The sequence below is a fragment of the Styela clava genome, chromosome 4 (assembly GCF_964204865.1).
Source record: "Styela clava chromosome 4, kaStyClav1.hap1.2, whole genome shotgun sequence".
NCBI lineage: Eukaryota > Metazoa > Chordata > Ascidiacea > Stolidobranchia > Styelidae > Styela > Styela clava.
Window position 1 is genome coordinate 10244711 of NC_135253.1, and position 15243 is coordinate 10259953.

General features: G+C 34.3%; 3 protein-coding genes across 3 annotated transcripts; 2 read left to right on the top strand and 1 right to left on the bottom strand.

Annotated features, from left to right (window-relative positions):
* Nucleotides 1-1140: 1140 nt before the first annotated feature.
* LOC120325954 (WD repeat domain-containing protein 83-like) lies at nucleotides 1141-4318 on the top strand. The gene is made up of 5 exons (XM_039392143.2): nucleotides 1141-1339; nucleotides 1651-1847; nucleotides 2232-2411; nucleotides 2877-3075; nucleotides 3728-4318. Exons 1-5 carry the CDS (start codon nucleotides 1261-1263, stop codon nucleotides 3994-3996), a joined length of 924 nt encoding a protein of 307 aa, XP_039248077.2. The 5' UTR covers nucleotides 1141-1260; the 3' UTR covers nucleotides 3997-4318.
* A 47-nt stretch (nucleotides 4319-4365) lies between these two features.
* Nucleotides 4366-5521, bottom strand: LOC120325955 (ankyrin repeat domain-containing protein 40-like). The gene has a single exon (XM_039392144.2). The coding sequence runs from the start codon at nucleotides 5380-5382 to the stop codon at nucleotides 4534-4536; it is 849 nt and encodes a 282-aa protein (XP_039248078.2). The 5' UTR covers nucleotides 5383-5521; the 3' UTR covers nucleotides 4366-4533.
* A 1921-nt stretch (nucleotides 5522-7442) lies between these two features.
* On the top strand, nucleotides 7443-15210 carry LOC120325953 (lysosomal cobalamin transporter ABCD4-like). Its single transcript, XM_039392142.2, has 14 exons — nucleotides 7443-7582; nucleotides 7971-8098; nucleotides 8844-8983; nucleotides 9399-9641; nucleotides 9989-10075; nucleotides 10482-10662; nucleotides 10981-11072; nucleotides 11386-11511; nucleotides 12188-12272; nucleotides 13022-13267; nucleotides 13496-13623; nucleotides 14070-14161; nucleotides 14360-14475; nucleotides 14908-15210. The coding sequence occupies exons 1-14, from the start codon at nucleotides 7450-7452 to the stop codon at nucleotides 14968-14970; spliced, it is 1860 nt and encodes a 619-aa protein (XP_039248076.2). The 5' UTR covers nucleotides 7443-7449; the 3' UTR covers nucleotides 14971-15210.
* The last annotated feature ends 33 nt before the right edge of the window (nucleotides 15211-15243 follow it).

Below are 15243 nucleotides of genomic sequence, written 5' to 3' on the forward strand. Positions count from 1 at the left end.
GAAACAAGGTAGGCCTATCAGAATATTGCAAGGCAATTTCTGAATATTCGGAAATTGAACTTCAAAAGATAAAAAAAAATGCATATTAAGCCGTGCAATCCAAAAAGATTAATTTAAACAAAAATACTGGTAATCAACTAGCATAGATCTAAATAACGCACACCAAAACCAATCACACAACTTTTTCTAAAAATATGCCACATACACAGTTAAATGGAATCACAAATTTCCCATTACAGCACCATTCTGTATTCTGGTATTACAGTTTTTCTACTGCGATTTTGTAATTTAGAGGAAATCTTTTAGCTGTCAGCGTGTCCTACAAATAAAAGTCTCCTAAACAACGAATTCTCAAATCGATACACAATTGTTTTATCCGATAAACAAAGCAACACGATCAGTAGCAACAAAAAGCTTTTTGAAACCACCGCTGTTTTGTTTGGCCAACTGCAACAACAGTACTCGCCGTAACGATTTATTTTGAAAATCAGTCACGCGTGCCGATCAGTGATCGCAGTTTCGATTGAAATGAAAATAGCTTAAGAAATGTTTTAAAAAAACTATATGTAATATTTATCAACTATTATTAAAAATTACATGACACTCAATAGCAACAACAAACGCAAACTATATTGAATACATAATAAAGCTCTGCAATTTCAAAAACCTTCATGTCAGCGTCAGATCTGAATTCAATCAGTGTAGTTTCGCACAGCGTGTAAATAACATACAATCATGAAACTTGTCGATGTCCGAGTGTGGGCCATCCTTCCATTGCGATATAGGATAGGATAGGATTTACATATTTATCCCGGGGGAGAGGAAAGCCGATAAGACGGCTTATCCATATGGCGAACCACGGCCTCTCGTCCGGTTACCATTCCAAGTCGGGTATGGGATTAGTTTTTACTGTATTGTTTGTTTTTTCGGAAGCATGGACTTGGTGGTGGAGGAAGCCGTAACCGACCAGCGGTTACGTGAACCACCCAACGACGGCGAGGAGTCCAGCAATCCTCTCGCACATAACCATCCCTGCATGGGATTCGAACTCTGCGTGGATATCTTTTCATGAATTCCTGTCCATTTTCGTACAATTTGTAAATTTTTGTCAAAACGTTTTTGTTGGGATAAAGTGGGTGTCTCTTGTATTGGTCAAGATTTATAACTACGTTTTTTAATATCATAGAATATATGAGATTATATAATATTAACGTTAGCACTGCAAAGGTACGGTAGTTTGTTGTCAAAGTGGAGTAACGCATGGCGCAGAATGTTGCAACAAAAATATTTTCGAGTATTGATTGCGGACAAGGAGCAGTCCGGGCTGTGAGGTATAATGGTGTGTATTTTTTACTCCTTTACCAAATGAATTATAGGGATTAAAAATCGTCGTTACAAGAAAGATTCATTTATTCTCTGTTCAGCAACTTGGCGAGTTTGTTTTGATTCTAGAATGAAAATAGGCTATAGACATTCGAGGTTGTATGATTGATTGAAAATATGGGGTTTAATGTGGTTGTTATTGCATTCGCATTGTACAGCACTAATACAGTAATATCTATGTGTGCTAAAAAATTCATCACCCTCAATTAGCCAGTGCCTAGCTTCAAATGTTTGTAGCATCTTCAGCCAACCATATTTTACTTTCAGCTGATGGAAATTACTGTATAACATGTGGAAGTGACAAGACCATTAAATTATGGAATCCTAACAAAGAATTATTAATAAAGAAATACACTGGTCATGGTTCAGATGTTTTAGATGCATGTGGATCATGTGACAATGCACAACTTGCATCTGGTGGTAGTGATAAAACTGTTATATACTGGGATGTTGGAAGTGGTCAGGTAAATTAATTCTCATAGCAGCAATCCATTCCAATTAGAAGTAATACAAATTGCTGTGCTGAACAAGCTTATTGCACTACGGTTTGGTTTTTTTTTGTGTGTATTTCCATTGTCTTTATTGGTGGGTGCATACTAATACATTTTAAAATTTGTTCCAACCCATGCGCACTGTCTGGTAATTCCGCACATTGTTTGTACTTTTTGGATTGTTTTGATGATAAAAAAAAGTGATGAGTTTTCAGTTATACTGGCTTTGCAAATTAAACTTATTTATTATTTATCAAAGCTGAAAGTGTTGGTTTTTCAAACTCTCAGTTTCAATGGATACTCTTTTGGCTCAATTCAAAGAAATCTCAATAAATCTTATTTTTCACACCGTTATAGATTATGCGACGATACAGAGGGCATGTCGGAAAAGTGAATTGTGTTCAATTTAATGAAGAGTCGACCACTATACTTTCTGGTTCTGTAGATTCTTCAATTCGAGCGTGGGATTGTAGATCACGCAAACCAACTCCTTACCAAATTATGGATGAAGCAAAAGACAGCATTACATCTTTACAGGTCGTCAGTTTCTTGGCTTCCTTTTAATGCATGAAATTAGCAATCAAGACATTGCTAATATGTCTTGAAATACAGGGCGTACCCAGGATTTTGAACCTTACCTCTCTTTCGAAATATACAAAAAGGAGCTTTTCTGTATCGTACATATAAATTTTTTGTAGTTTGAAACGGCTTTTTAGACTCAAGACTTTTGAAAACCCTCGTTTTTCAGCAAAACCTGCTAGCTGTTACAGTCTAACTTGGCAATTATAAATTTTAGAACCTCCCCTTTGAAATACCTAGCACAACACTCCTGTAGAAATCTTTCGTTATCACTTGTTCTATGAAAAATAACAGTTTACTGAGATTGTTAAACTGTGGCTCAATAAAGAAGTATTTGGCTGTCAAATCACTCTGAATCATCAAACTCTCTGTCGAATCACATTTAAGTTTTTGTTATTAAAGACTCTCGTGCTTTTAACACAGGTCAATGATCATGAAATTCTCTCAAGTTCTGTCGATGGCAAAGTTCGAAGATATGATATAAGAACTGGAAAAATGTTTTCTGATTTCATCGGATCAGCTATTACTTATGCTGTTTACACTAAAGATTCTCAATGTGTTTTAGCATCAAGTCATGACCACACAATCAGATTGTTGGATGTTGATTCGGGAGAAATGTTAGGTTTGTACAAAAGTGTGATTAATAGTCCTTTATTGTTGAATTTTCTATTTTAAAAGTTTTTTTTCAGCAGAGGGGGCAGATAATTTAACAGTTTGCAACACAATGTGCCATATGTTCCAAAATTGAAAATACTGTTTTCACATCACAGGCAAAATTTCATTCCATAGGCATTGAAATCAAATTGTCCATTAATAATATTTGATAGTAACACTAACAGTATACCTATGAAGTACAAAGTGAACTGAATATAAGCATTCTTATATATCTGTGGAATTCTCCTGTCTCACCTGTTTCACTTTATACAGCATCTTTTGCTCTAACCAAGTCTCTATACTGTCAGCCATGAATATTACTGGAATCTGCCTGGATCTATATTGCCTGCCCAATTCATCACACTCTGGGTTAGATGGGGGCACTAATTCCAAGTCCCGTATCGAACTGTAATTACTGTTGCAACAATCACTTTTCATAGTATTTGTAAAATTTCCACAGTATTGGTAGAGTATCAGGTAAACCGGGACCCGAATATCGAGATTAATAGCTAAATTAATAATTTCTGATCTCTTTGGGTGTTTATGTAATTCAAACACAAGCTACAGCATTTTAAATTTATATGAATTTAGTAATTGAAGAAATTGTTTTTAATACACAGGAGAATATACTGGACATAAAAATAGCAAATACATGATAGAATGCGGATTGAATGCTAAAGACGATCATGTGATCAGCGGATCTGAAGATGGATTCATTTATATTTGGGATTTGATTGAAGCGAAAATTCAACACAAAATAAAGTTAAAAGAAAACAGAGTAGTACATTCAATCAGCCATCATCCTGAAGAAGTCAGCCTTCTTGCTGCAATGGATAATTCAATAATTGTAATAAGAAGTGAAGAGTTTGAACCGAAGGATAAAACATAAATAGCATTCAATGAGGAATGTGACAGCAAGGTGACTTACAAGTACCGTGGATGTGAGAGAGGATCGTCCAGAATCTGCATCTGATAAGAGTGATACATGGGATATTATTTTACTTTGAGATCGCAGATCGAACAGGACAAAACAGTATAATTGACATTTTCAACAAGTCATTTTAAGAAAAATTCATCATAAGCATTCAGAATAATGCATCTGACATCTGATGGTAGGGCAAGAAATGAACTGCTAAGAAATATAAAAAAATCTGCCTTAATTTAGTAATGTGCTGTCACTAGATTTTGAGCATTTTCGATGGGTCTCGCTCATACCTTGTGTAACACATTATACACTTTATTTAGGTAACTAACAAGCCCCAAAATCCACTACTCGTGTAATTTTAGGCAACTCGTACTTCGTACTCAAAACCATTTATTGGTTTTGATTGATGTGACATATAAAATAAATAAATTTTGCTGATGTTAGTTCACTTGATTAGTTGGAAGTACCAGTATATCTCATTATAAAAAATGAGATCAGTTACTAATACACAAGTTTTGAGACTTGTTCTTTTAAATATTTTGTATCTGGTTGTTGACCGAAGGCACTCTCGCTTGCAACAATTGCACCATCGATAGGATGTAGTATATGTGGCTGCAAGACTACCTCCAAAGTTTGATAGTCTGTCAGTCTCAAAACGTCTTTATCACTCCTCAGCACGGTGTGAGGTAATTTTCTGATCTTATGGACATGTTCCGGTTTTATTCCCAGGTCTATGCTGTCACATAAAATCTCTGCTAGCTTTTCCAAAGAGGGAGCAGCCTTTCGATCTATAGCAACCTCTGTGAAATCACTATTGCTTTTCAGCATGTTTGCCAGTCGGACACAGAGAATGATATAATCCGGGTTAATTACTAGTCCTGCTGGTGACCATTGGGTTCCAACTGTGCAGGTAACGTGAGAAGGCTGAAATATAAAGCCTTGGTGACCGAGGTGAGTATCTTTTGATGCATCACTTATATCGACATGATTTGATTTTGTGTACAAGAATTCTGGATTAGCTAGATAATTTGGTTTAAATGATGATTTCTCGTTATTACTGTCTCTGCCTTCTACTGGGGGTGCTCCTAAAACTGCTCTGACGCTGTTATTTGATGTCAAGTCTGCTGGAATTTGCCCGTCTCCGTTTTGTATTGTTTTATCTGCCCCACAATCCATCAGCTTTTTCACGGCCTGAAGATGACCTCGTTTCGATGCCCAGTGTAGTGCTGTCCATCCATTCACTCCATTTTTCGAATTTATGTCAACGCCCGCCGACAGCAGATTATCTATCTCATCTAAATTACCAATACAAGCAGATTCTCTCAGTAATTCTTCATTTTGATCTTCCATTACTTTTTGATATTACAGGAATTTTTGAGTAGTTGGCAATGACCGGTACAGTACAAAAATGTCATGAGAGAAATTGATCTCGCCACAACCGACGTCAAAATGCTTTTCAACTGTAAAACCACTGTGATTCGGTTCAGCGCTCCATGACTGTAAAATATAGTTCATTTTGACCTCTGCTTTGATACATTCACTGACTCTACTTTAAAAACCGGCGCAAAACCCCTGGCGACTTCATTTCTACTTTGTGCGCGGCGCGTGAGCCTTGCGCGATTTTGCAATTTTATGTATTGCTACTGCAGCATTCAGTCGAAGCTTGAAAGCTAGGCTATTGGAATTATTGCAATTTTTAGATTTCATGGAAATTACTAGATGTATCTTTATTCAGTTATTTATGTCAGGGCTGTAGAGTCATAATTTTGTTACTGCAAAGACTTTTTTTGTGTAGAAAATAATTGGCAATGAGATGCGTATGTCAGGACTTTCTGTGATTTAATGCATTATTCTCACTACCTAGGCGTGTTTCTTTTTTAAATCTTTTACATTATCTCACAGTATTCCTAGCTGCATTTATTGATGGATGGCCTGACTGCTATTTTGAATGATGCGCTTCCTTTTCTGGAATATGATGAATTCTTGAAAATGGTTTCTCCAAAATATAAACAACATCCTCAAGTTTGGCGATTATACCAGGCTATAATTGAAGAAAGAGAAGAGAGAAAACAGAAAGTGATGAAGATATTTTTAGATGGAATTAAAGAAAGAGAAAATGAAACTGAATTAACAATTCAAGAAGCCCTGGAAATTTTAAAGAAACAAATTGAAAATCTTGACTGTACTTCAGACAGGTTGAATTCTATACAAAACTTGGAAAAACAGCATCAAAATTTATTAAAAGCTCTTTCACAGAAAGAGTCTTTAGATAAATAAAGCTTGTATGGTATTTGAGTCAATGATCTTATTGGTGTAACTGTTCTTTCTAATCTAGAAATTCGAATATAGAATTAGAAATGTGGAAAATGCACGCAGATTTACAGTAATACTGAATGAGTTCAAAATTGCTATATATAGCAGTGGTTCTCGAAACTTTTTAAGCTGTGTCCTCTTTTTAGAATTTGCTAAAACTCGCATCCCACCTCAAAAATAACTAGCTAACAATGAGCTACAAATAACATATAGTAAGAAGAAAGTATGTTTTATTCAAAAAAACACATGGAACTCAAATATCCTGAAAACAGAAATGTAAATATCCAAAATCAGGTGGACAAGATTGAATCTAACAAATATTTTTAATTATCTTCACGTCCTTTAAAAAACTTTTCTACTCCCCCCCCCCTTGTGCGGCACGCCCCATCGTTTGAAAACCACTGATATCTAGGAATAGTCAAAACACGAATATGACCTAGCCTCATGTCTTATTGAACCATGGTGCTTATGAAAATGACTTGCTGTGAGAATTTTTAAATTTGTATTGTATTGTGTTTTCATAAAAATTAGTAGTATCTTATTCAGCAACAGAATTGAACCACATTGGGCACTCTTGGTTAGGATCACCATATTTGAAAAAGCAAAATTCCGGACAGTGCATGACTATTTTCATAACCTCATAGTAAAAAATATGCGCACAGTACGAAATAACAATGTTCTGTATTAGCAGTGTGCACAGTACGATTGCAGATTCCGGACATTTGAGTACGGTATTTTTTGAATTCTTCCCCGACGCAAAATTTAACCCTAAATTACGGATATGTCCGGATTTTTCCGGGCGGTATGGAAACCCTACTCTTGGTAACATTCAACTGAAACCTAAAATTAGATGTGCTTGTTATTAAGGATGTTGTGTTCACTGTCTCTGTTATGCAATATAAAGAATATTGTGTGGTGGACAAAACATCTAAATAATCAATTGATGTCATCAACTTGCTTATTTGGTGTGATACATTGTTTACATCTCTAGGATGCTCATAATTTACTTTCATAAAATTCATGCTTTTGTGTACTCACTAGAATGAACATAATCATACTTTTTATTGTGGATATTTTTTAGTCTCTAATTATTCCAATATAAACATGGCTTCCAATAGATCAAACTTTGGGATTCTGTTTTTCAAACGTCAGTGGAGACTATTCGGTATCATGTTTGATAATATCAAATCAGCTTCATCAATCATGTTTATTTTTCTGTTTGTCTTGTCAATGGCATGTAAGTAGATAAGACAAATTTTTTCATCTACATTTGGTATTCTATACAGACTTGAATTCATTTTTTTTGTGAGAAGTCTCGTGTCCCGTTGAATATATGTCTTTCTGCTGTGCTTTGAAAGATTGCAGCCTCTCTGGCTAGGATCAGCTTTTTTAACATACAATAATTGTTCAGTGATGTGGTGATGATGAGCATAGCACTGGAGCTGTGGGCCTTTTAAGTTAATTGTTTCCATTCATTAATGTAATGGCAATCAACGTGCCCTTGTTTCAATTAATTTGAGTAAAATATATATCTTATCAACATCAAAAACAAATTCACTATCTGGTTTATGTTTGATTCGTGATTTCTACATCACTAATGAATGGTTATTTTCTTGATATTTTAGTGCAAGTTATCATCTATGAAGCTGGTCTTGTACCATCAATGTATTTTGAAGTTCTTGGTGCTAAAGACCAAGATGCTTTCAAAAGTGTTGCAATCTATTCAATGGAAATTATCATCATTAACGCTTTGGTTTGTTCTTTTCCCTACTACAGAATTCTCACATTTGTGGCCTGCAATTCATGCTAGTAATGTTATATCTGAAGTTTTTAATATTCTTGAATATGCCTTGCAAATATTTTGTATTTCAGAGTTTTTGGTCAGAAAAGCCATGATGCTGATAAGTTATGGTTTATAAAGTAAAGTCAAATTTTACAGAAGTCTGTAATTTTGATAATAATCCGTTGTTTTGAAAATATTCTTTTCTGAGAAATGTTTTGCATTTTTGGCTTCCATTGGAATAAATTCTTTCAGCATTATTCGTCTATACCGGGATTATATAGTGAATAATATAAGTTCTACATATTTGGTTCATTCTTATTTGATTAAACAATACGCAGGCTCGTTAGAAAAAATGTGCAATAAAAACCCAATTTTTGCTGAAGACATCTCACCTTAAAATTTAAAAATATGCTACAATATTATATTTGTAGCAACTGTTCTTCACCGTCCAGAAAGATTTGGTGCTATTGTCATGTTAACTTGACGTTTTATTGTATGACTGGTAATTGGCACTAAGATTCCCAGATATTGGAATGTATAAGTCACATAGGTTGCTTTACAATGCGAGTACACTTGACAATATGACAGGACAAAGATATGGAATTACCCTGTCTTCTTCGGTGGCATTAGGAAGCATATTATTCTGAATAAAAAATGGCAGTGGCAGTACACCGATTATAACAGTAGTAATATGCAAAATTTTTGTGTTTTTCAGATGAAGAGTACTGTGACCTACCTTTCTCAACTGTTGTATGTAAAATGGAGGGGGATGCTATGTAGTCATATACATACAAGATACTTTACTGCAAACAACTATTATAAACTGAATGTGTTGAAACCTTCTCTCGATAATATGTAAGTCTTATTCTGAAGAATTGGTGAAATGTAAATTCTCTTGATTTTGATTTGGTTTATTGTTTGCTCACAGAATTTATGTTATAACTGCACAAGTAAGCATTTGCATATTTGCAATTCTGTGGAGTAGCCTAGTAGTTAGTCTGCTGACTACAGTCAAATGGCTACACAGCAATTTAGCAAGTGCATTTAGTTATTATAATTTGATCATTTTTGAATAAAAGCTGAGTGAATGCTGACAACAAATGTAGGCACAATCCATAAGTTAAGCCCGGCTGAAATATTTGTCAAGTTGAAACTGAGGTTGGATAAAACCATAACAATTCTGCATTATATATCTTCAATTTCCCTTCCTTTGGGAAATCAAATCTTCTAAAAAAGTAGCTAATTCATGATGTTTTACTCCTTGCTTTAGAGATCAAAGAATTGTTCGTGATGTAAATTTGTCATGTCAAGAATGGAGTACACTGATGTCTCGTCTTCTTGTTATACCATTCACTATTGCATACTATTCTTACCAATGCTTTATCAGCACCACTTATCTTGGACCAATATTTATCTATGTATATTTTATATGTGGAACAATTATCAATAGATTTCTTATGTCTCCTGTTGTTAGGACTACTATAACCAGAGAGAAGCATGAAGGAGACTTCAGGTTGGTTTATTTGTTTTAGAACTACCGTATGTGGATCACTAATTGCATGAATAGATTATACTTATATGATTGGGTTGGTATTGGTATATAGCCACATTAAGCATAGCATGAATGTAAAAATATTCATGAAACATCATTTTATTCGTAATTCAGATGTTATTTATGCAATTTTATTGTCAAATTGGTATTGTTGAAATTTTATTTTGACATTGAATTGATTTCTAAATAAAATTCTTTATCTGCAATGTATATGATTGACACATTGGCTTAACCTTGACAGCATTTTTCATCAAAAGTCTGTAATTTGTCTAAAAATAACCTGAAATCTTTTTTATTAAATGTTTCAGATTTCAACATTTGCAAGTGAGAGTGAATGCTGAATCAATGGCATTCTATCAAGCTGAACAAATTGAGAATTATAAAAGTAATAATAGGTATGACTTTAAGCATGTTCACCCTATCTCTGAGAAAAAAAGTTTCATATAAATAGCCTTATTATAGATAGGCTGATAACAATCGAAATGACTGTAATCTTCCTGCTTTCAGTCAAAGATAAGCATTTATCTTTTTTTATGAATTTATTCAAGAAATCTATGTCCTGAAATTCCCAAGGTCTGTTTAGTGTTTCTTTACAAATTTCTGAAAACAAAAAAAATTAAGAAGTCATTTTGATTTGATCCATACTTCTCTAATGTAGCAAAATCATATATTATGTATGAAAAATGGATTTCTAGCTTGTATATTTTTCGTATTTGGCTTAAAAGCTAAATCATAGATATATGTGGAAAGAAAAAATGGATCATCAATTTCAATGACAATTCTCTTTTTCATTTTTCAAAGATTGCAGTCTTTACTCGGTATACAACGAACATTGTATGGATGGTCTTTCTGGTTGAATTCATCGGTCAATATATTTGATTATGTTGGTGGAATCTTGAGTTATCTTATTATTGCAATACCAATATTTGGTGGAGAATATGATGATCTTGCTCCTGAAGAATTGAGCGCTCTGATTAGTAGAGTAAGGTTTATGATTCTATATATTGAGAAATCTACATTAATGAGAATTTCATCATTTAAAAGCAATAGGAGATTGTGAGCCTTTTAAAGTTATGACTTCGTGTTCTGTTGTATGATACTAGAATCGTTTCAGTTTAGCATAGTCAATATATTCACCACACTTTCTGGGAAGAGTCTTGAGTGATTTTTGTAGTGAGGGTATCTTTATCAAAGATATATTTGTAATTGTTTATCATTTTATACCATCTGCTTAATGTTTCTACTATTAGTTCTAATTAATAAGTTTTTATATCAATGAAATGTTCATTTTTTTTTTCAGAATGCCTTCGTTTGTATATATCTCATTTATTCTTTTTCTCAACTTTTCGATATGTCAAGAGTTGTGAGTGATATTGCTGGGCATACACACAGGTCAGAATTACATAATTATTTCTTGTGTATTTCCCATTGTTTTCCTAAGTCCAAATATGACCTAAGTATTTGCATGCCGCACATATAATATTAACGCAGACTTTCTGTATGTATGGTTATAGGATGCTTTGAGGATGTTCAGGTCATGTCTCCTTTGACATAACAATGGTAGTGTAACCTGAAATTCTTCATGTATAGTAAATGGGAGAATGTTTCTACAACAGTTAATGTGGTTTGAATCATGGAATATATCTCTATTTCATGACCTAAAAATATGCAGTAATTGTTTCCTATATCTCTGAATTATATTTAGACTTGGAGAATTACTTGAAGAAATTGATGAGAATGAATTTTCAGTAGAAAAACAAACAGATAAGGAAGATAATGATCAATATCATTCTTTCACAAATATTGGATATCAAGAAAGTGAAGAGTCTGAGTAAGTATTTTCTTGATTTTTTTTATACTACACAACTATATTTATTTCACTTCGACCAAGACTCTGCCAAGCAGCCCCTTCTAGATACGAAGCTACCATTTTTGGTAGGACTGGAATTTTTCAGTTCGGCTTTGCTTATGCAATACATTACTGTTGGTTTAGATCAGGGGTGGGCAACAGGTGGCCCACGGGCCACAACTCGGCCCACTAAGACAATAAGTGTGGCCGTTGTCAACACTCAGATATTTTCCCACTAAGCATCAAATTCTAACCCGACAGTTTATGTTTAAAAAAGCGCACACATGGGTTCAAATCCATAATTTTAAGTCTTTCGTCTTTTTGTCTTTATTACTGTAAGAATAAGCTATAGCCTTTTTGTGGTGGGAATGTTTAATTCATTGTGTACCCGAAAGATATTGAATTTTTGGATCGCCGACAAAAATGTTGCTCACTCCTGGTTTAGATAGACTATGGGGGCGTAGTATTTGTCCCCAAAATTTAAGCACTTGCTGATTTTATAAGAAAATGATATTATTACCCAAAATTTTCGCAATTTTGGTCCAATGAGTATCAGTATTCAAATTTTCATTTTGTCAATTGTTATAGTAAATCTGTGATTGAAATTTTCTAACATTTTAACATATCCAACATCTTTTTTTCAAATAATACCATTTAGATATACTGACAACTCTGATGCTAGTGATTTGGAGAAAATTATCGAGAGGTCACAGAAAGATGATATTTGTTTTCAGTTAACTAACGTAAGTTGAAAATTCAATAATTTAACTGAAAGCTAAAATCATACCTAAAAATATCAGGTTTGACATTCTACATCCTTAATTGACCCTGGTGTTAAGATCCCACTTTTTATCTCTGTTAACCATCTCTGGGAATTAGATATGTGAATCGGGCAGAGATGATAATGTTCAAGGGGTTATTTATAGAATTTGCATTCCTCCGATTTATGCATTATGATGTTACAAATTAATCCGACTAGCAAAACTGATATCCATCTGATAGTAAGATGCCAGTGATATTTACATAGGATTAGGAATATTTTTCTGCTTTTTCCTTGCCCAAGGATAATTCTGTAGTTATATGGAAAAATCTGTGATGTTGCTGAATTTCAATCTGAAAAATTGAAAACAGCACATCGTGCTGAGTGTAGGAATATGCATGCCACCGCACCTATGATTACCCTGCGTCTATTCAAATTCCTCTGGGGATAACTATTTGCGAGAGGATTGCAGGACTCATCACCGCCGTAGGGTCAGGGTGGTTTGCGTAATCGCTGGTTCGTGCATCTCAAACTAATAACCCGCTAACTAATCCCATACATGAGATGGACTGGTAACCGGGCGAGAGGCTGTGGTTGATCATATTATTAAGCCATCTTGACGGCTCTCTACTCCTCCGGGATAAATATATAAATCCCATTCTATTCTAATATGAGCAATAACGGAGAATTCTAACATTTAACATGCTTCTAATTTCAATCCATTACTTTCAGGTAACCTATGCAACACCGGATGGCAGCAGTGATTTGCTTGAAAATTTTAGTCTAAAAATTTCTGCTGGTAAAAATTTGCTTGTAACTGGAGAAACTGGGTGTGGAAAAACATCACTTTTCAGAATTTTATCCAAGTTGTGGGAACCGCGAAATGGTACTGTTAATAGATTGTGTGATATCGGTAGAAGAGGAGTTATGTTTTTACCTCAAAAACCACTGTGTACAGATGGAACAATAAAGCAATTGGTAATTTACTTTCAGCTTGTTAGTGCATTGCGCAAGAGATATATTAATAATTCGCATGATGTTCATAGGAGTTGAATGGCATGCAACCTGCATTTTTCAAATCATTCGAGTGACTTTGAACTGATTTTTGACAAATGACTTCTGAATTCTAGGCTGGCTGGCTACACAAAATAGGCGAACAATTGTAAACCTTCCATTCGCTGAATAAATTGTAAATTTTTGTCCCAGGTGACATATCCAAGTATGGATGGATATTCTGGCTATTCATTGTCTATCGATCATGAGAGAATTATGAATATATTGGATGAAGTGGAGCTGACTGATTTATATGTTAGAATGGGCGGAGTCGAGGAGAGGTAAAAGTATTAAAATATTGTATTGGTAGTACATATAGTATAGATAAAATATATTGGTATTTGGGCTGAAATGAAAGACATTGGTATAAATAAGCAAGAGTCGCAGGGACTGAGAAAATAACACCAGATTTCCCACTCAAAATGATTCCCGGTTGAAAAAAATTCTTCAACTTCACAAACTCAGCGAAAACAAATTTGGCCCACATAACCTGTACCTTATGTAATTCTATGTTAGGACGGCTTATAATTATTTAGTTTCTGTAAATAGTTTTCACATCATTTATCACCATCAGAAATTTCAGCAATTGACTCTGAAGAATTTATAATTTCTACTTCAGCTGTGACCTTTGACTCCACAGCCCTGGTATGAGCTTGTGAGGTTGGCAAATACCCACACATAGTTTTATAAACCCATGCATTCCCATAAATTAATTCTTGTTTTAAAGGGAGGAGGTTAATTGGGCAGATAAACTCTCTCCTGGAGAAATGCAGAGGATTACTTTTGCTCGATTATTTTATCATGAACCAAAATTTGCAGGTTTGTTTTACATTGTGCAAAATATTTATAATATGTCGCAAACAGGGCTGTCGCGGCTGTGAAAGCGTATAGCTGACTACATACTCCAAGTCGTTTGAAACAAAATGCGCACGACTACAGATTGTCAACTTTGAAGAAAATAAATTTTAACACACAAACTTTTCGTATTCATGCTCATTAATAATTGTTAATATTTAGTCTTAGATGAGCCTACAAGTGCTCTTAATGTTGAAATGGCGGACATGTTATTTGAGCTTTGCAAAGAGAAAAATATAACTTGTATCACTGCAGGACATAGTGATCTGCTGTTGAAGGTAGGCTACATATACTTTATTTCATTATATACTTTATACAAATGCAACACCACCTTATTAAATTGTTACATGTAATTGAATATTTTATGAGTTCTGAGATGTAAGGGTAAGGGTATAAATTCATTGGAAAACTTCTGCAAATGCTCAAAACAAGTAATACCAATAAAAGCCAAGTGAATGCATAGATTTAAATTTCTTGTAGCACACATCCCAAAGCATTGCGTGCGCTAGGAGGCAATTGATTGCATCACTGGTTCCCCATCATGAAATTGTGGGGCTTGAATTGTCAGAGGTTTGAAAATTTGTGGGAGAATAGCTAGGTGGTACCGTAATTCCGATTGTTTCTATCCCCCTTAAACATGCAAGTTTGTTACATGTTCATCTGTATGAATCTGATGAGAAATGTTCAACACAAAATCTGTGGTTTTTCAGCATCATGATATAAGACTTCATTTGAATGGTGATGGAACATGGAAACACTCAACTTTGCTTTGAGTACACATACAAGCAACCAGAAAAAAATATTTTACGAAGACTGATCATGGTAATCAGTTCAACTTAGTTTTTTCAATTCAACTTTGGTGCAATGATATTTAATTATTAATTTTTTATGAATTTTATAACTTCAGCAATCATGCTGTAAGTGCCGGTGCCATTCTTCTTTATTGGCGTGAATTATTGTACTAAATTTTCATATTTTAATAAACCTTGATATGTGCATATTCTCACTGTGAACTAGACTTGTATATTATAGGCATATTGTTCCAT